The 20,050-nt window shown below is 50.1% G+C and overlaps 1 protein-coding gene across 1 annotated transcript in view; it reads left to right on the forward strand.

The window, feature by feature from the left end:
- The window catches only part of SMG1 (SMG1 nonsense mediated mRNA decay associated PI3K related kinase), a 1,828,328-nt gene that overhangs the window by 380,795 nt on the left and 1,427,483 nt on the right, over positions 1-20,050 (forward strand). The window contains exons 17-19 of the mRNA XM_086940872.1: positions 6,285-6,372; positions 6,465-6,566; positions 7,146-7,286. Coding sequence (XP_086796998.1) covers positions 6,285-6,372; positions 6,465-6,566; positions 7,146-7,286 — 331 coding nt within the window. The remainder of the gene's footprint in view (positions 1-6,284; positions 6,373-6,464; positions 6,567-7,145; positions 7,287-20,050) is intronic.

Below are 20,050 nucleotides of genomic sequence, written 5' to 3' on the forward strand. Positions count from 1 at the left end.
GGAGGTGTGTGATGATCAGTGGGAAACAAAGCTCTGAGACCTCTGGCCTGCTTCACACCAACCTGTTTGAACTACGAGCCATTTGTCGCTGAAGGCTTTCATGCTGTCCATCAGGTGGATGCTAGTTCAGGTTCGCATTGGCAGCACCACTGCCATTTGATTCTGCAACAAGCAGAGTGGCGTGGGGTCCTATTTCAAGAGCTTTTACTTCTCTGAAGGTGGTTAGAGCAGTAGAACATCTTCCTGGTTGTCAACCACCTTGTGGGCTCCCTGAATGTCAGAGAATGAACTGAGTGAATGTCTGGCAAATCACAAGTGGCACCTATATTCTGAGTTTGCATAGGGTGTCTTCGAGCAGTGCGGAAAGCTCCGGCTAGACTGTTCGCCATCGATAATTCACAGTGTCAACAGTTTTCCGTACTGGAGTTTCTACAGAAATACCAGAGAGGAGATGCATTCTGGCTGGAGTGGAACAAAGAACTTCTCCATGCCTTTCTAACACTACTGCTTTGTCCCTAAATTCTGATTAAGATCAAACAAGACCCAGACCCAAATCATTTTAGTAACCCCGAATTGCACCAGGAGTGTTTGGTACCCGGAACTTTTGAGCATTAACATCTGCCCTTGAGCATCATTTTGGAAGGACCTCCAGTCTCAATAGCATGGCAGTATCCTCCATTCAAATCTACGCAAATTACACCTTTGTGCTTGGAGATTGAGGTGCAGCAGTTGACTGCTCTTTGTTTCTCGTCTGAAGTTATGGATGTCCTCCTTGCAGTCAGACACTCCTCCATGGAATCCATCAATGCGTAGGGTAGTGGCACGTTTGTAACCTGGTGTAGTGCCCAGGACACCAAGCCCTTACAGGCAAAGCTGTTAGACATTATTTTGTTTGGCCTTTATCATTGTAAGTACTTGGGCTCTGTAAAAGGTTATTTGTTGGGCCCTTAGATACTTCAACATTTGCTTGACCAATTGCCTTTATTTAAATCACCTGTTGTGGTGAGATGTATTCAAGGTTTGACACATAACCTCCAAATCTACATGTGATGATCTAGTGGGACCTTAATTTTATTTGGAAATTGCACATGCGAACACACTTAAAGTCTATGTATACTTGCTCGCTGTGCTCTCTGACCTTGAAGACTGTTTTTCTCATTGTGATTGTCAGCTCTGGGTACCTTTTCACCAAACGTTGAAGCTCTTTTATATTGGCCAGTCTATTACTCTGTCAGTGTTCTTTGCTCTTCCTCACCCCTCGAAAAAGGAGAGGCTCCATCAGTTTGACTCTAAAAGGGCTTTAAAATTTGCTTAATACCAAGAACCATTGCCTAAATTATCAACTTTTCACCAGTTTTTCTGGAGCAACGAAAGGTAAGGCTGCGCAGAAAAGACCGTATTAAAGTGGATAGTTCTCTGCATTGGCAAAGAAGCAGCACCCGGAAGGTCTGAGATCCCATTTCTCCTGAGCTAAGGCTGCTATCATTGCGTTGGTGCAAGGACTACCTGTACTTGATTATCTGCCAGTTGAAGATGCACTACTGTTACGACAGACAGGTCTAGTATTAAGAACTCTTCACTCTGTTTATTTGTTTTGAGTTTTATATAGCCCAAACTCAACCTGAAGATATATCGGGTATCAAAGCGCTTACATGATCAGCAGTTTTGTTGCAGACTGACACGTTCATTTTTGTTAGGCTCTGTGTGATTAAGATGTTTGCCCAGAATCATAGGATGCTGAACGTCGTTGCCAAGACTCAAACCCTGTTCCCCAGCTTTTAGGTCGACTGGTCTAGCTGTTAGACCACATTTGCTCACCAATTTTGTTGATTCTGCAAGATTTTTTTGGTCTGAGCGCCCCCTCCTCAGATCCACCACCTTGGTGCATTACTGCTTTGGTATCTATTCTAAAATGAGGAATCTGTAGTTAGATGTGTCATCAGAAGAACAAGTTGCATTCCTTCAGTGCCGCTCTTTTTGTGGATGTTAAGTTTAACCACAATTTCCTCACGGCCCTCTTGCTTCCCTGTTCTATGGAGTGTCATCTCTTTACGTCTAAGTGCTACCAACAATTGTTCACGCTGCATGTCTCTGAGCACGGAAAGAGAAATGATAAAAAACGGACTTCAGTCACAGAGGTGGTGCTTATAAACAGCTCTGCTATTTTCGGGGTGGCATGTAGTCGACAAGCAGCTGTAAGATGCCGCTGCAACACTGCTACAAAATTCTCCAGGTCCAGTTTGGCGGATATTCTAAGATGAGGATTCTGTGGTTATCCATTGTAATAAAGAGTACTAATGTTCTTGAAGGTAAGTAACTTGCTCTTCTGCACCCCGTTTTACCTCACGAGTATGAAAAATTGGTTTAGAAGCCCATTTATCTCTTGGCCTAGATTTAGTCTATGCAACTATTCCCAGTGGAACCACAAAAAATGTACTGCCATTCATATTTTTAAAGAGGTTTCCTTAATATTTCATTGTCTCAATTGGGAATTAATTGGATGTACAGGCACTAAAGAGAACTGTTGTGTTGCTCATAATTGTCTTCACGCTTCAAATCTTGATTTTGTTTTGATTTCCTCACATTGGGTCTGTTAAACATTCTCAAACTGCTAATATTATTTCAGTCACATAATGAAATATATGTGTGCCAAATCTCAGTCATGATTCTTAGAGTTGGGAATGGTGGACTTAAGAGACCAAATTAGCATTTTGGAGGAAAGTTGCCAAACACGTAGAAATCTACTGTTACGTTAAGGAAAATAGCTGAAATAAGAAAATGTGAGCTTTCCCCAGGTAACTGGCAGTAAACAGCAGACGTTTCCTCAGAAATGTGAGGAAAGCTTTAAGCAGTGCTAAAACATTAAAGAAGCGAGTCAGTGTAGTGAATTTAATGATTAATACAAGATCCTGAAGACAAGAGTTTGCAAAGAGAATCCAGTGACATACATTTTTGAAGTATGTGACACACTTAGAGGTTTATCCCCCCGAGCAGCGGGTTTGGGATATTCAGGCTCTGATTCAGATCTTTCATCCTTTATCCCGTGTCTCGGTCAGGTTGACGCTGTCGCTACTAGGTCTGATGCCTTCCTGCATCCTTCTGGTGCATCATGCCCGTTGGCGGATGCGGGCTCTGCAGTGGGACCTGAAGTTTCTGTGGGCCCAGCATCAGGGCAACCTGTCCGACCATGTCCTGATCTCGGAGGGCACTGCGAGACAGCTGCAGTGGTGGCTCACGGACCGCGATTGGGTCAGCGGCTGATCCCTCTCCCAACCGGAGCACGTAGTTGTGACGGACGTGTCCCTCTAGGGCTGGGGAGGCCACATGGGAGAGGCGGAGATCAGAGGCCTCTGGTCTCCGGCGGAGTTCCCGGCTCCATATCAACCTTTTGGAGCTGCGGGCGATTCGTCTTGCACTGAAGGCATTCCTCCCCTCTGTCTGGGGGAGTGTAGTGCAGGTGTTCACGGACAACACCGTCGCCATGTGGTACTGCAACAAACAGGGCGGGGTGGGGTCGTGGACCCTCTGCCAGGAGACTCTACGCCTCTGGCAGTGGCTGGAACATCAGGGCGCAACCCTGGTGGTTCAAAACCTGGCAGGCTCTCTGAACGCCAGGGCGGACGAGCTCAGCCGTCGGTGCATGATGGATCACAAATGGCGTCTGAACTCTGACGTGGGGCAAGGTATCTTTCGCAAGTGGGGAGAGCCTTGGTTAGATAGATTCGCCACCGAAGAGAACGCGCAATGTCATCAGTTGTGCGCGTTGGAATTTCCTAGGCGGCACTCGCTCAGAGACGCCCTTTCGTTGCGAATGGAGTTGCGGTCTGTTGTACGCCTTTCCGCCTATACCACTTCTGCCCAGAGTGCTGAAGATCAAGCGCGACCGGGTCCAAGTCATCATTGTGGCTCCGTACTGGGCACGAAGGTACTGGTATCCCGAGCTACTAAATATGTCAGTCAATCCCCTGGTTCATCTGCCTCTTCAGGAGGACCTTCTGTCGCAGCAGCAAGGGACATTCCTCCACCTGAACCTGTCCAGTCTCCACCTCCATGCTTGGAGATTGAGCGACGACAGTTGAGGCCATTTGACTTGCCTCTTGAAGTCTGTAATATCATTCTGGCGGCCAGGCGGCCCTCCACAAAGTCGGTATACGCCTGCAGGTGGAACAGATTTGTGGCATGTTGCACAGCAAAGGCTGTGGATCCTCTCTGCCCCTCTTTCTGAGGTTCTTCTCTTCCTTCTTTCTCTTGCCCAGCAGGGCTCTGTCCTGGGCACTATCAAGGGCTACCTGTCTGCCCTTTCAGCCTTTATAAGGCTGCCTGATCAACCATCTTTGTTCAAGTCTGCTATTGTAACTCGTTTTCTGAAGGGCATCACACACATGTTTCCACCTGTTCCATTCGTGATGCCTCAGTGGGACTTGAACCTGGTTCTTACTTATCTGATGTGCGCTCCCTTTGAGCCACTTCACAACTGTCCTCTTCGCCTTTTTACTCTGAAGACTGCTTTCCTGGTGGCCATCACCTCTGCCAGGAGAGTGAGTGAGCTTCAGGCTCTTTCCTCCAAACCTCCTTTGCTTTCTGTCCATCCGGACAAGGTTGTGTTGCGGACTAGAGCCTCTTTCCTGCCCAAGGTTGTCACGGCCTTTCACATCAGGCAGTCTATTCTTGCCCACCTTCTTTCCGCCTCCGCATCCCTCAAAAGAGGAAGATCGGCTCCACTGTGTGGACCCAAAACGTGCGCTCTCGTTTTATCTCGATCGCACTCGCCAGTTCCGGGTGGATGACCAACTCTTTGTTGGTTACGTGGGCGCTAAGAAGGGACGGGCGGTACACAAACAGACCATCTCTCGGTGGGTCGTGTTGTGTATCAAGTCATGCTACTCCTTGGCTAAGAAGGAACCTCCTGTTGGGCTGAGGGCCCATTCCACTCGGGCCACAGCAGCTACTACTGCCCTGGGTCGGGGAGTCCCCTTGCAGGACATTTGTCAGGCAGCTACGTGGGCCTCGCTGCACACGTTCGCAAGACACTACTGCCTGGACAGTCAAGTCCGGAGGGATGGCTTCGTTGGCCGTTCCATCCTCCAGGACTTTCTGGTGTGATTATTGGTTCGCAGACCCGCCACCGGGGTTGGTATTGCTGGGGTATCTATTCTAAGGTAATGAATCGAATACTAAGCTGTTTCTTTCAGATGAACAAGTTACTTACCTTCGGTAACGATATATGTGTAAGAAACAGTGGTTAGTATTAGATTCCTTACCGCCCCACCCATCCTCCCCGTTCTGCGAACCGATATCTAGGGTTAAGGTCATCCCCTTTCAGGGCCCTAGTTTCAATGGCACCAGTGTTTGTTTTTAACATGGCCCTGCGTTTCTGGCGCGGAAAAGCTGTGTCTAAGAACTGACCTCAGCACGCGGAGGCGGCGTCTAAGTACTCCGACAATGTCATTACGGCACCCACGATGCCGACGACTGACGCGGAGCTGCAGACGACGCCTACCAACGCGCAAGGGTACTGCTACGCAAAAATTTCCGGATCCAGTCTGACGCCTGGGGATATTCTAAGGTAAGGAATCTAATACTAACTACTATTTCTTACAGATATATCGTTACTGAAGGCAAGTAACTTGTACTTTAAGTTTATTAGTAAGGCAGATGATGCAGGCATAGATAAACAATGTTCAATAACATGTTTGCAAAACAGAATAACTAAAGAAAGAAGGATGCGAGCGGGAAAAAGTAGTGTCCTGAAACACACAAGTGTACGGTGAAAACCAATATAAACCTTTTAAAAAGAGGTATATAAAAAAGTGCAGCAGTGAAGGAAAAATAGTGCCTAAATCGCAGCATGTGCAGCAGATGGGCACTATTTCATATGAATCAATCTGTGATTGGTCCATGCTCCACACAAAGAAAAGGAAGTGATGTCTGGCATGCAATGGTCAATTAGAAGCCACAAAGAAGACTGATGTACTACTGGGCTATATAGTCCTGTGTTAATGTATCCTTATTAAATTGTCAGAAGTACCATTTAAATTTAAGTATTTGTTGCATGCACATGCCCCGGTCTCTGTTTAATGTTGTTCCAGTGTATAGGAATAACCCATTAGGGGGAAATTGCAAACATCTTTTTCTCCAAGCACTTTTGTGAATTTCCCATTTCATCCCATCACTGTTAGTAACAGAAATCTAATGATAAATGGAACCACATTAAATAATCTTTACAGTCACAGTTGTGACTTAACTTAATAAAATATAACACAATCTTATTTGCCTTTTAATAGCCCTTGTTGAAGACATGACAGTCTGCCTCCAAGCATGTAGTAGCTTGCATACTCTTTCTTCATCACTGCCTGAAGATCTCCTTCAAAGGTATGACGCTTTGTCAAATTATAATTGCTTCATTCCATGTAGGACTAAATTCATTTCCACTGTACAAATGGTTTCTTTCTGTTTTCATACAGGTGTGTTGATGTATGCAGAGTTCAGCTTGTCTACAGTGGAAGTCGTATCCGACAAGCCTTTGGGAAACTCTTGAAATCCATTTCTCTTGATGTTGTGCTGAGGTACATGAGCAATTTGCTTAATATACCTATTCCATAGTGTATTTTTACTAAACCTTTTTAAACCAACTCTTATTTTTATCGTTGTAACAAATCAAACTTTCCCAGGTTTTCCTTAAACACTTATTTGTCCTATTTTACTAAAGGTATTCCTAGATTTGTTGTTACCACGCTTGGCAGACCAGTTTAGTTGAAGCATGTTTTTGCATAAATAAGGCCTAAGACAGTCTGGAGGAAAAATGTGAAATTAATGCTTTGGACAAAGTGTTTTGTACAAGGTACTAATACATCAATGTGATCGCTTGTTTCTGGTCCCGCTAACTTCCAGTGCTTTCAAGTAAAAACTGTTTATTCTATTGGTTGAACTAGGAGTCAATGACATTCAGGTTTGTTACTTTGAATAGCATTTTATTTTCTTCAAGGGATGCTACATACATGGAAAAAAATAAATTTGCTGTGATTACACCATTGACTAGGTGCAGTTGTGGTACAAGTGACCTTAAGGATTGACTAAGTTGTCTGTGAATGATCTTTTTAATATTTTGGATTGTAAACCTCCCATTGCTAATTTTATATTTACAGTAACAATAACCATACAGAAATACAAGAGATCTCCTCTGCTATACGAAGCCACATGAGCAAAGCTCCAAGTAACACTTTCCATCCACAAGACTTTTCGGATGTCATTAGTTACATTCTATATGGGAACTGCAACAGGACTGGGTAATGCAAGATTTTAAGTTATCAAACATGCCATTAATGCCTTTAAGTAGTCATTTATTTTCATTTTTCTTTAAACAATGATTTGTTGTTTGGTAAAAGTTTTGAAGTGAAACGAGGAGGGGATCATGTCGACCACAAGAGTTGATGATCATTTTGTTTAAGGATCCAGCATTGTATTATGGATGTAGATGTTTCTTTTTGAAAGAAGGCTTGGAATTCCATATCTTAATGATTCCCAATTGTCTTAAGATGTACAGTTTGATCACTTTTGTATAACTGAGTTGCCTCATTATTTTGCATTTTCACATGCATTGAGTGTCTTCATTGATTGCCAGACTCCAATGACATTTTGTTGATTGAGCATAGTCCTCATTGTGGGCATCAACTCCCACTGTCTCAAGTATTCCACTTATAACTAAAGAGATCAACTCCTCAAATAACCGGCAAATTAAATGGGAGCGAGTTGCAATTGATGTAGCGGAACTCAAAAATATAAAGATCAACTTACTAGATAACTCCAGTGCGTTGGGAAGTTTACTTGAGCAGCATGATGGGCTTTCTAAGATCACGGAGCGCCACTCAGCCTTTTTCATACTACGGACGTCCTGTTTTATTATGTCCCACTAGTCCAAATCAGTCAGAACGTGCTCCCCCTGGTTAAACTAGGTGTGCAGGATTACAAGACCTAAACTAACTGCTGCCATCAGAGTAAATATTCGGCCCGAATTAAGAGAAGGAAGAAAAAATAATAAGGTAGCAATAGTGAAGGCAAAAAGGGCTTGGGAGGAAGACCAAAAGCTCCAGTTTAGTGGGGCATGTATGAGGAAAGACTCGCAACAGTTTTGGCTTCTAGTGACTGTGGGGGAGGGGGCAGAAAGACCGAGTCCATGTTCCAACAATATGTTAGAGGCATGTGGGCTGCTGAATTCATATCTGTGCATAGATCGCCGCCTAGTGTTGCGTCCGGATGATTGCACATTGTTGTCCTGGAAGAGTCTTCGAAGTATCACGAGATAGATGGCTCCTCTCCTGGACTACAGTGCGCATGGGCATCCTCTCCATCCTCAGATTGTTTTTTTCCGCCATTGGGTTCGGATTTACTTTCTTAACTCAAGTTCGGAATCAATATAAAACACTTTTTCACAAGGCTTCTGTATTGTCTTTTCGTTCGGTGCCACGTACTTGTTCCAGTTCTTCGAGCTGGATGTCGAAGGCCGCTTGCCTTTTTCGACACCAAAGGCCCCTTCAACGATCGACAATGGAATGGAGCCCGTTCAAACGATGCCCCGTTTGCAACTCTAAATACCCTCACATCGATGTGCACCCGGTGTGCAATAAATGCCTATCCTTGGACCACGACGAGGCCAGCTGCATGGCCTGTTCTCGGTTCAGGTCGAAGAAAACACTTCGGCTTCGACGTGCTGCGAGGCAGTCGGTGCAGAAAACGGCGCCCGACCCGGAGAACATCTTCGAAGCTGAAGACGACTAGGGCGTCGATGAGGAGGATCCTGAACAACAGTCGGATCCTGCGTCGGAGCAGAACTCTAACTATGATGAGGACGAAGAAGAAGACTACGTCCATGATGAAGACGTCGTCTAGGTAGGAGACGAGGCAGAGGCCATCGGAGCCGTCGATGACGACTCGAGCGATGAGCAAGGCCCAACCGCACTCGCGGGGGCCGATAATGACACTGTACTTTCAAAGGCTCAGGTCGAGGCATCGCCTGAAGGCCTTAGCCAAGATCTTCCACTACATTCTATAGCCCCGCGTCAAGGCCCGGCTAAGAATATTTCTAAGAAGCCATCGGTCGATCAACCACAGTCAGCGGCGAAATCGAAACCGAAACCAACAGACGCTAAATCGAAACCTAAACTGCTAAAGACAGTCCTCGGATCGACGACTTCGGATTCATTGGATCCAATCAAATTGAGGAGTGTCATCGACCCTTCAGGGTCACAAGGGCGTGTCGGCCCGAAGATCGGGGCGCCGAAGCCTGTAACTAAGGTCAAGCACGTTGCACTGACGCTGTCGACGTCTAAAGATGGCGACACTAATAAAGGACTCAAAGCTCAGAAGACTCTCGATCAGAAGCCTCCAGCCTCCAAGCCACTGTTGGTCAAGGCCTTCGAGTCGAAAACCAAAATCGTCCCGAAAGAGCATGTCAAGTTGAAGCAGAAGAGCGTGCCTGCTGCGCACCAAGAGCTCGAGTCGACGCAAGGCTAATTAAATGGGAGCGAGTTGCAATTGATGTAGCGGAACTGGTGATAAGTCGAAGTCGGTCGGATCGAAGACGGCACCACCCTCGAAGAAGGTCTGCCCGTCTCCAATGCTTACGCCACCAATAAAGTACAGACTGCACCCGACCGCACGACCTAAGGCGTTCGAGCCACAACAAAGCACCGAAACGGCCAAAAAGGGGTCAGTAGTATCGAGGAATCAGCCCATAGAAGAGGACATTGTGTTCCAAGCGCCCTCCTATGAAAATCAGTCGAAACTGTTCATCGACTCGGATTCTGGCAGACTCACTATTTATAAATGAAAAATCATTCATGAAAATCCTATGGAGTCATACAAGATCCCACTCAAAACGAATAGGGACTCTGCCACCTCACCTTGAGCCTGTAGAGTCCTATGGACAGGAATATACCTATTCTCCCACACGTACCAATGAGGATGTGGGGGAAGGTTACAATTAAGAAGAATTTAATTATCCTATTGACGCAGATCAAGAGGAGTCTCAACCCTGGACTGACCCTGTTGACCCTGGTGAGCCACACACCACGCCTGACACTCAGTCTTATACGGTCAAAACCTCGCCTACTGGAGATACAGCTGCCTTTAACGCGTTGATTGAAAGGGCACCCAATAATCATGATGTAGAAATGCACGCTGACCCGGTAGAGGAAGACTTTTTGTTTGACACTTTCTCAACTTCAGAAAGATCAGTTAAGACATTGCCTATGCTAAAGGGTGTCCTTAAACACGCTGGTGACATTTTCAAAGAAACCACAAGGGCAAGGGTTGTGAACCCAAGAATTAAAAGGAAATACCGGCCTCGCCTGTAGACCCTATGTATATCAAAGGCCAGCTACCATTGGACTCCTTAGTAGTGGCTAATGCTCGTAAGAGAGCGAACTCTCAAACAAGTGGTGATGCTCCTCCGGACAAAGAATCCAAGATCTTGGAAGCTTCTGGCAAAAGAGTAGCGGCTCAAGCGGCAAATATTTGGAGAATCTCCAATACACAGCCCTATTAGCCAGATATGATAGTGCAAAAAACAAAAGTGGGATAGGCAATGCACTGCGTTGTTGATAAGTAAGGTGAAATTGAATCCTCACAAATATGTTCATGTGAGTTTAAAGGTGCTCCAACTGGTGGCGTAACCGTCCGTTTACGCCAGATTTAAGACTTAAATACGTGTGAACATTGGAAATGCGCACATCCCAGTATTGAATACGCTATCTTGATAACATTACTATGATGCCAATATAGATCGTTCTTCTTTTTTGCAGTGCTCCTTGAGAAAGGGTTTTGGACCCGAAATGCATCGGAGCAATGATGATTTTGTGATAAACATGGAGCAATGATGATTTTGTGATAAACACAGTTAGTTGGATGAAAATAATCCTACTGATGAACTTTTGAAATAAGAAATAACTTTAATCGAATAAATTTATAAAATCACATGGAGTCAAACGATTCTTTGAACCAGAGGGAGTGCCCAAATACTGGGATGTGCGCATTTCCAATGTTCACACGTATTTAAGCCAGATATGATAGTGCTCATTACGACACGTTCGAGCAGCTACTACAGCACCTGCCTGATGCTTATAAGGAGGGAGCAGAAATGCTAATACAGGAGGGGAAGCTGATATCCAATGCATCCATTAAATGTGCGCTAGATGCAGCAGACACAGCAGCTAGGGCCATCAACACAAATGTGATGCTCAGAAGGCATGCCTGGCTACGCATCTCTGGTTTCAAGCCAGAGATCCAAACCACATTACTCAATCAGTCGGTTAACCCTGACTTTCTATTTGGTCCTGATGTAGACACGACCCTAGAAAAAATTAAGAAAGACACTGAGACAGCCAAATCCATGGGAGTTCTGCAGTCACAGCTGTTCAGGGGAGGTTCCTTTCGTCGCTCTGGTAAGAGGAGCCTCTAGAGGTCAAGCATCACAGCAAGCCCAATACAACAAAGGAGGCACACAGGCCACCTATAACAAGAACAATAGGGGTGGATACCGTGGCAACAGCACCAAAGGCAGAGGACGAGGAAATAATAATTCCAGATCCTCCGCCACCAATAAACAGTGACGTCTTGTCACTGCCCCCAGACCATATAAGACCGGTCGAGGGAAGACTTCAGCAGTTCCTGCCAGTCTGGGAAGGCATTACCACAGACAGGTGGGTAAGACAACTTATCCAATACGGCTATTGTCTAGAACTAACCTCCACTCCACCCAACATACCCCAAGGCACCATCCTATGTCTGCAGAGCACATGCACTTATTGCAGCAAGACGTCATCTGCATGCTGCAAAAAGGGGCCATAGAACTTGTGCCTTTAGAACAACAGGGTATAGGGGTGTACTCGCTGTACTTATTAATCCCAAAAAAAGGACGGGTCTCAGGCCCATACTAGACTTCAGACCCCTGAACCAATACATCTGAAAGAGACACGTTAGTTACCTTAGAATATCCCCAGGCATCAGACTGGATCCGGAAAGTTTTGCGTAGCAGTACCCTTGCGCGTCGGTAGGCGTCGTCTGCGGCTCCGCGTCCGTCGTCGGCGTCGTGGGCGCTGTGATGACGTCGTCGGAGTACTTAGACGCCGCCTCCGCGTGCTAACGTCAGTTCTTCTTTTTTCCACGCCAGCCAGCGCAGATCTGGAAAGAGCAGTTCCCTAGTCACTTTTTGACTCAACTTTTGTGATCTTTTGATCCAATTTCGAAGTCTTACGACTCCGGTGCCGTTAGGGATTAGTAAAAGTACCAAGGCACATCCCTCTTAGTTGCTATTCTCCAAATATCATGCCGTTAGGGATGCCCGGATTCAAGCATTGCGACGAGTGCGACCGTACCATGTCGGTCACGGATCCCCACCTCTTGTGCCTGATGTGTTTGGGCGTCGACCATGACGACGAGGCCTGCTCCGACTGTCGGGCCCTGTCGAGGAAGGCGAGGCGGGAGCGGTCCCGCAGGCGACTCGAGATCCGCCAGTCGGCCCCGCGCTGTGTGAGGTCCCGGTCCCACGGGAGGTCGAGGGACAGTTCGCGGGGACGGAGCCGTTACAGCTCCGGGAGTCGGCGCCACTCCTCCGGGTCCAAGTCGTCAGGTAAGAAACACAAGAAGTCGAAGAGACATCATCGCTTTTCTGACTCCCCCCGATGCTCGCGCGACGCGGCCAGGGGTTCGGGTGACACCGCCCACGCGGCTCCTCGAGAGTCGCGGGCGCCGCGTTCGGCTCCATACCCCCCGGTCCCTGGGCTGAACGCGACGCCGTAGGAGATCGAGCGTTTCCTCATGGCCATGAGGTCCCTTTCTCCTCCGACGGGTTCCGCGTCGCCTTCGGGCCCAGTGAACCCGTCTGGGGGCCCTAGTGGGTCGGGGGCTACGACCCCGACGCCGTCGGGTGCTTTGGCCTAGACGCCGCCGGCGCCTTCGGGCCCGGCGCCGCAGGGCTCCATGATCCCGACACCGCCGGTGCCCTCGGGCCCGGCGCTGCAGGGTGCAGCGGTCCCGGCGTCGTCGACGCCTTCGGGCTCGGCGCCGCGGGGCACGGCTGGACCCTCCTCGGGCGTTGGATCGTCACCGGTGGACCTTACGACCCCCCCGGCGTCGGTTCGTGTGGTGTCCCCTCCGGCGTCGTCCTCGGGCGGCGCCGTCCCCGATGCCTCCTCTCAATCGGTTCCGACTTCGAGTCGACGCCTATCGGCGCCGCTCTCGCCGCCGTTCGGAGATTTTCATTTCTATGAACAGTCCTCATTCGCTTATGACCCTGAATCTCAGGAGATGGGGGAAGAGGAGTATTGGGAGGGGTCTGAGGACCCTCTGACAAGAGAGTGTCAGTCTAACATGGACTGGACAGGAGACCTAGGGGAGGCCAGTGGTCTGGAAACCTCTCCAGAAACTGGATTCGTCTCTCCTCCTACCGTGGCTTCGGAGGAGGGTGCTACTTATGGTGTGGTGTTGATGAGGGCTGCTAAAGCCTTGGGCCTTGAGCTCCCCGTCGCGGCCGTGAGGACTAACCTCCTCACTGAGGTCCTTAAGCCGCAGTCATGCTCCATGGAGCCTCTGCTGCCGTTTAATGAGGCCTTGACGGACGTTCTTTTGGGCACTTGTTCCAGGCCCGCTACAGGTTCGCCTGTAGATAGGAACGTGGCCAGACGCCACCGCCTGGCCCCGGGCGACCCATGTTTATCCAGTATTTGGGTGTCTTTCATAGATTCACATGCCTGAATCATTCCCCGTCGCCGAGACGGGAGCCTCCGGTACATAAAAAAGTAATGTCCTAAGGACATACATAGAGAATATAGGCCGAAGGGCCTCCCCTTTTGGGGCCTTTCCACGTCCTTATGTAAAAGGACCGAACTCTCATCGTTAGCCAATCAGCTCCGACCTCCTTCTAGAACCTTCCCGGGAGGAGCCTCCGTCCCTCAGATTTTCTACCGCACGTTGTGCTAGGGAGTCTCCAACCTGAGCTCTTCAGGTTTCCAAACTTCGAAGTCTCAAACTTCGCCGAAGTTCACTTTGTACGAAAAGGATTTTATCCTATCATCGACTACATGTCGGAATCTAATAAGAAAACTTCGTCCATGGCGGACTCACAGAAGAAAGCCCTCCTAAGGGCCTGCTCCTCCTGCGGCAAGCAGCGGATTCAAGCGGAGGACAAGCACGACCTGTGCTTATATTGCCTGTACCCTGACCACGTCACTGACAAGTGTAGGGTGTGTAGAGCCTTCCCAAAGAAGACGGTTAAGGAAAGGGAAACCCGCCTTCGCGAATGGCTCGACAGGCTTAAGGTCCGAGACACTCTGGAATCTTCCGAGGGTAGTGTCTCCGCGACCTCCAAAGTCTCCAAGAAGAGACCCAGGGTGCAGTCCCCTGGAGAAACAGACACTCCTCCTAAGAAGGCGCACAGGAAGCCTTCGGAGGCACGCTCCACCACCTCCTCCGTGTCTGTTAAGGATGGCCAGAGGTTCAAGAAGCCCGCTCCATCTACTAAGCGGACCACCTCAGTCACGACCACTGTGTCGACCACTACGGCCTCATCGCCCTCCGCGGCGGCCACGACGACCACCACTGCGTCCTCAGGCGCACCGGTCTCCTCGACCATTCCTCTGAAACCTTCATCCAATACGAAGGCCGCCTCTTCGTCACCTAAGAGGTCTAAATCTACAGGTACGCCTTCGCCGAAAACACCTCATACCGAAGGCTCGTCACCCAAGACGTCGAAGTCAAGTTCGTCTCCTAAAAAGTCGAAGTCAAGTTCAAAAAGCACACCTTCGACAAAGATATCTCAAGTCCAAGACCCTACCATCAGTAAGGCGGCGAAACCCTTATCCCCGCAAAATTTGATGCCATTGACCCTGACGGAGGTGCCCAAATCACCAACACACATGGCGGGAGCGCCATCTTCACGCACGTCGTCGGAAGAGACCCCGGCGCCATCTTGGAAAGAATCGAGATTGGTCGAAGTCTCTATTCACTCGATTCCAACGCCCTCGGTTCGCCCAACGGTGGAGTTGGCACCCGAACAAGAACAGGACACACTACAGAGTGAGGAGTCGGACGAAGAACAGGAGGTTCACGAAGAACACCAGGACGTCCACGAGATCCGGGACGGAGTGATGTATCAAAGCAGCTCCCTGACCGTCGACACGGTGAACACCCCGATGATCTGTTTGCCACTGTCTCTGGTCAACGATTTGAAATCCCTGGTGCAGGACTATAAACAACGGTTCCCGGACGCCGACAGCGGTGCCCAGGTACCGGTCACCCAAGCGCACCCATCAGCCTCGCACCCTTCCGCTCCCCCGGCCCGTACTCGGAGCCAACTCCGACCGCAAACCCAGGCGGAGGACTCATCGGAAAGCGAGGAGGATGACACGGACTTAGAGGAAGGCGAGGTGCAAGACGTCGCCTCGGACCACAGAGACGACGATGCCGATGCTGCGTCATCACACCATTCGTCTACCCCGGCATCCCCGCGACCGCGCCACTCTGAAGCGGCGGACGTGGGAGGTTTCCACAAACTGGTGGACAGAGCTGCAAGGAGGTTTCACATGGCAGTGGAATCCGCGGAAACGGAATGCTTCCTCCACGATTTCAAGGAGCACACACAGAAATCGACCAAGTCTATTCCTCTTATAGACTTTCTATGGGAACAAGGCAAGAAGCTGATGCTCACGCCTGCTTCGGTGCCGGCGGTGGTTCCGCGCCTAGACAAAAAATATAAGGCCCCGAACTCCGCACCTGCCTGCCTGACCGGCCACCCCAAACCGGACTCGGTTGTCACTCAGGCGGCCCAAAAACAATCCCGAAACCCCTCCTCGCCGCTGTCCGCGCCCCCGGACAAGGAAGGAAGGAAGCTGGACACCATAGGCAAGAGGTTCTCCACCACATCCGCCATGTCCATCAAGGTGGCAAACTCCATCGCCCTCCTGGGCCGCTACAACCGCCAGCTATGGGAAGACATAGCTCCCTACCTGCAAGGCCTGCCGGCCACGGTCCAGGATGAGGTGAAAGCTCTTCTGGCGGAAGGACAAAACTCAGCGGCAGAAATTATCGACTGCGCCATCGACGCAGCCATGACGGGATTCCGCCAGTTGGCCGGGGCTGCCGTGCTCCGCCGCCAAGGCTGGCTCAAGGCGACGTCTTTTCGGCAGGAGGTCCAATCTAAGGTACTGGATATGCCGTTCGATGGTCAATTCCTCTTTGGGGAGAAGATAGACGAAGCACTCCAGGCCATCAAAAAAGACACCGACACGGCGAGGGCTCTGGGCTCCCTCCAGTCCCGGAACCAATCCTTTCGGGGAGGCCGCTCCAGAGGTCAGTACTCCTACAGAGGTTCCTACCAAAATCGGTCGTCCTATTCCTACGGCAACAGGAACCAGCCCCAGCAGAAACAACAGTCCCGACAGTCATCCTATGGGAGATCGTCCTTCAGAGGCAAATCCGCCAAGAAGGGCACTGGCGGCCGCCAGTGACCATTTACTCCAGCCAGTCCCACCACCGTCTCAATCCTTTCGAATTGGGGGAAAACTGACCCACTTCCTCCACAATTGGCGAAAAATCACTACGGATCGGTGGGTACTACAAATAATTCAATTTGGACATTCCCTCGAACTGGTCAACACCCCTCCCAACACCCCTCCGCTGAAGCGTGCTCACAGACACCTGCACCTCCTTCTCCAGGAAGTCTCCGCCATGTTGGTCAAAGGAGCCATCGAAAGAGTCCCGGAGTCCCAGAAGGGGAAGGGTTTTTATTCCCACTTCTTCCTGGTCCAACAGAAAGGGGACAAGTGGAGGCCGATCTTAGACCTCCGGGCGCTCAACGCCTTCCTGCGGAGTCAATCCTTCCGGATGGTCACAATCCAGGAGATCCTAGGAGCACTGGAAAGGGGAGACTCGATGGTCTCCCTGGACTTACAGGACGCCTACTACCATATTCCCATCCTCGTCAGGCACAGGAAATACCTAAGGTTCGAAATAGCGGGCAGACATTACCAGTTCAAGGTCTTGCCGTTTGGCCTCAAATCTGCCCCACGTATCTTCACAAAGTGCTTGGCGCCAGTAGCAGCCTTCCTGCGACAAAGGGGTCACCAGGTGTTCCCCTACCTGGACGACTGGCTGGTGAAGGCTCCTTCCCCGGAGGACGCGCTGGCTTCCTTCAACGCCTGCAGCGCTCTTTTCCAACAGCTGGGTCTGACGATCAACCTCAAAAAATCATGCACTACTCCGTCAACGAGGATCACCTTCCTAGGGGCGACCCTGGACACGGAGCGTGCGAAGGCTTTCCCCTCAGAGGACAGGATCAGCAAAATACTGTCTCTGGCCGCGGCGGTGGCCAAGAGGCCTCGCATCAAGGTCCGGACGTTCACCTCCTTGCTAGGGATGATGTCTTCATGCATTCTCCTCGTACCGCACTGCAGGCTCCGCATGCGCCCCCTACAGGAAGCGTTGGCGAGACAATGGAAACAGTGTTCAGGCTCATTCGACGACATTCTCACAATCACACCGGCCATCATAAAGGCCCTGCTGTGGTGGAGAAACAGGACTCACCTGACGGCCGGCTTGCAGTTCCTCCTGCCGCCGGCACCACTGGTCATCACGACCGATGCCTCACTGGAAGGCTGGGGCGCAGTACTGTTAGACCTTCGAGTCAGCGGCAAATGGGACGCCCAGGAGAAACAACTACACATCAACCTCCTGGAACTGAGAGCAGTGTACCTGGCTCTACAGGCCTTCCTGCCACGTATCGGCTCTTCCCCTGTGCTCGTCAAAACAGACAACACCACGACGATGCACTACCTGAACAAACAAGGGGGAACGCGATCTCTCTCTCTCTCACGAGAATCGCAAAAAATCTGGAACTGGTTGGTGGCGCACGGCCTCTCCCTCAAGGCGGAGTACGTTCCAGGGAAGGACAACACTATCGCGGACGCCCTCAGCAGGCAGACCTCTCTCTCCCACGAATGGGAGCTCAACAGCGACACGGTGGCCCACGTCTTCTCACAATGGGGCACCCCGAGGATCGATCTCTTCGCGACGGCAGGGAACACCAAATGCCGGAGCTACGCAAGCTGGCATCCCCAACGGGGGTCGCTGGGAAATGCCTTTTCCATCGGCTGGTCCAGCGTGTTTGCGTACGCTTTTCCTCCGTTCCCGATGATACCGAGGCTCCTCCGGAAGATGAGGACGGAACCGTGCACGCTGATACTGATTGCTCCGTACTGGCCGAGACAACATTGGTTCTCGGATCTACTTCGCCTGTCCATCAGGCCCCCGATTCACCTGCGACAACTCCCGAACCTCTTGACAATGTCCGGAGGCCAAGTACACCACCCGAACCTCCGTTCGCTCAACTTATCGGCTTGGCTCCTGAGCACCGTGAGTTCGGAGACCTAGACATACCGCAGGACTGCAGGGCAGTACTAGCCAAAGCGAGAGCGAGCAGCACGACCAAGACCTACTCGCTGAAGTGGAAGAGGTTCTGCTTGTGGTGTTCGGAACAAGACTTACACCCGCTCCGGGTCACCCCAGTACAGCTGCTACCGTACCTACTGCACCTGGCTCAATCGGGACTGGCTCACGCCTCCATTAAGGTTCATCTGGCTGCGATTTCTAGGTTCACCAGGACCCCATCGGGACCCTCCCTCTGGTCCAGTCGACTGGTAAAGCAATTTCTGAAAGGGCTTTACAGATCCTTTCCGAGGCCTCGGAAAGTCCCTCCAACCTGGCAGTTGAACTTGGTGCTCAACCAATTAATGAAACACCCATTCGAGCCCATACACCGGGCCTCGCTCAAGCATCTTTCCTGGAAAACGGCTCTCCTGCTAGCCCTGACGTCAGCCAGACGGGTCAGCGAACTTCAGGCGCTGTCCATTCAGGAACCGTATCTCCAATTCAGGCACGACCGAGTGGTACTCAGGCCCAACCCTAAATTTATTCCTAAAGTACCGTCAGACTTTCATCTGAACGAACCAATTGTCCTCAAGTCGTTCTTTGCGGACCCTTCCACAGCAGCGGAAAGGGCGCTGCATTCCTTGGACCTGAAAAGGTGTCTCAAATTCTACTTGGACAGGACCAAAGACGTCAGGAAGTCTTCTCAACTCTTTGTAGCCTACAGCAACCCGCGCATGGGGTTGCCCTTGACAAAACAGAGCATCTCACGCTGGATTTCTTCAGCAATTGCTTTCTGCCATGATCAGGCCGGACGGCCTTTGACAGACCGAGTGGCTGCCCACTCGACCAGAGCGATGTCAACGTCAGCGGCGCTGTTCGCTGGAGTGACGATCCTGGACATCTGCCGAGCGGCGACATGGAAGTCCCCGCATACCTTTTCCAAGCACTACTGCCTGGACATCGAACTGCAGAAGGACGCTGCAGTGGGACAAGCGGTGCTGCGCCATCTCTTCCAATAAGGTGAGCCTTACCTCGTCCCGCCATCCAGGTATGCACATTCTTCATGGTTTTCTCTGCTATATGCATGACTGTATATTACCATGTTTCTCTCATGTTGTCTGTACTTTATGCAGGCCTGCTAGATGTGAGAATGTGCTTTACCACTATGCATGTATAACTGCTGGCTACTCTGATTCAGGCATGTGAATCTATGAAAGACACCCAAATACTGGATAAGAAATGCGTTACTTACCTGTAACAGCAGTTATCCAGTATTGGTGTCTTTCATAGATTCACATGCAACCCTCCCGCCTCCCCGGTAAGGACTCACGTACCTCTAGGTCTACATTGCGACACCCTAGCTGGGTGCGTACGAAAATCTGAGGGACGGAGGCTCCTCCCGGGAAGGTTCTAGAAGGAGGTCGGAGCTGATTGGCTAACGATGAGAGTTCGGTCCTTTTACATAAGGACGTGGAAAGGCCCCAAAAGGGGAGGCCCTTCGGCCTATATTCTCTATGTATGTCCTTAGGACATTACTTTTTTATGTACCGGAGGCTCCCGTCTCGGCGACGGGGAATGATTCAGGCATGTGAATCTATGAAAGACACCAATACTGGATAACTGCTGTTACAGG

This window comes from Lissotriton vulgaris, chromosome 10 (genome assembly GCF_964263255.1).
Source record: "Lissotriton vulgaris chromosome 10, aLisVul1.2, whole genome shotgun sequence".
Classification (NCBI taxonomy): Eukaryota; Metazoa; Chordata; class Amphibia; order Caudata; family Salamandridae; genus Lissotriton; species Lissotriton vulgaris.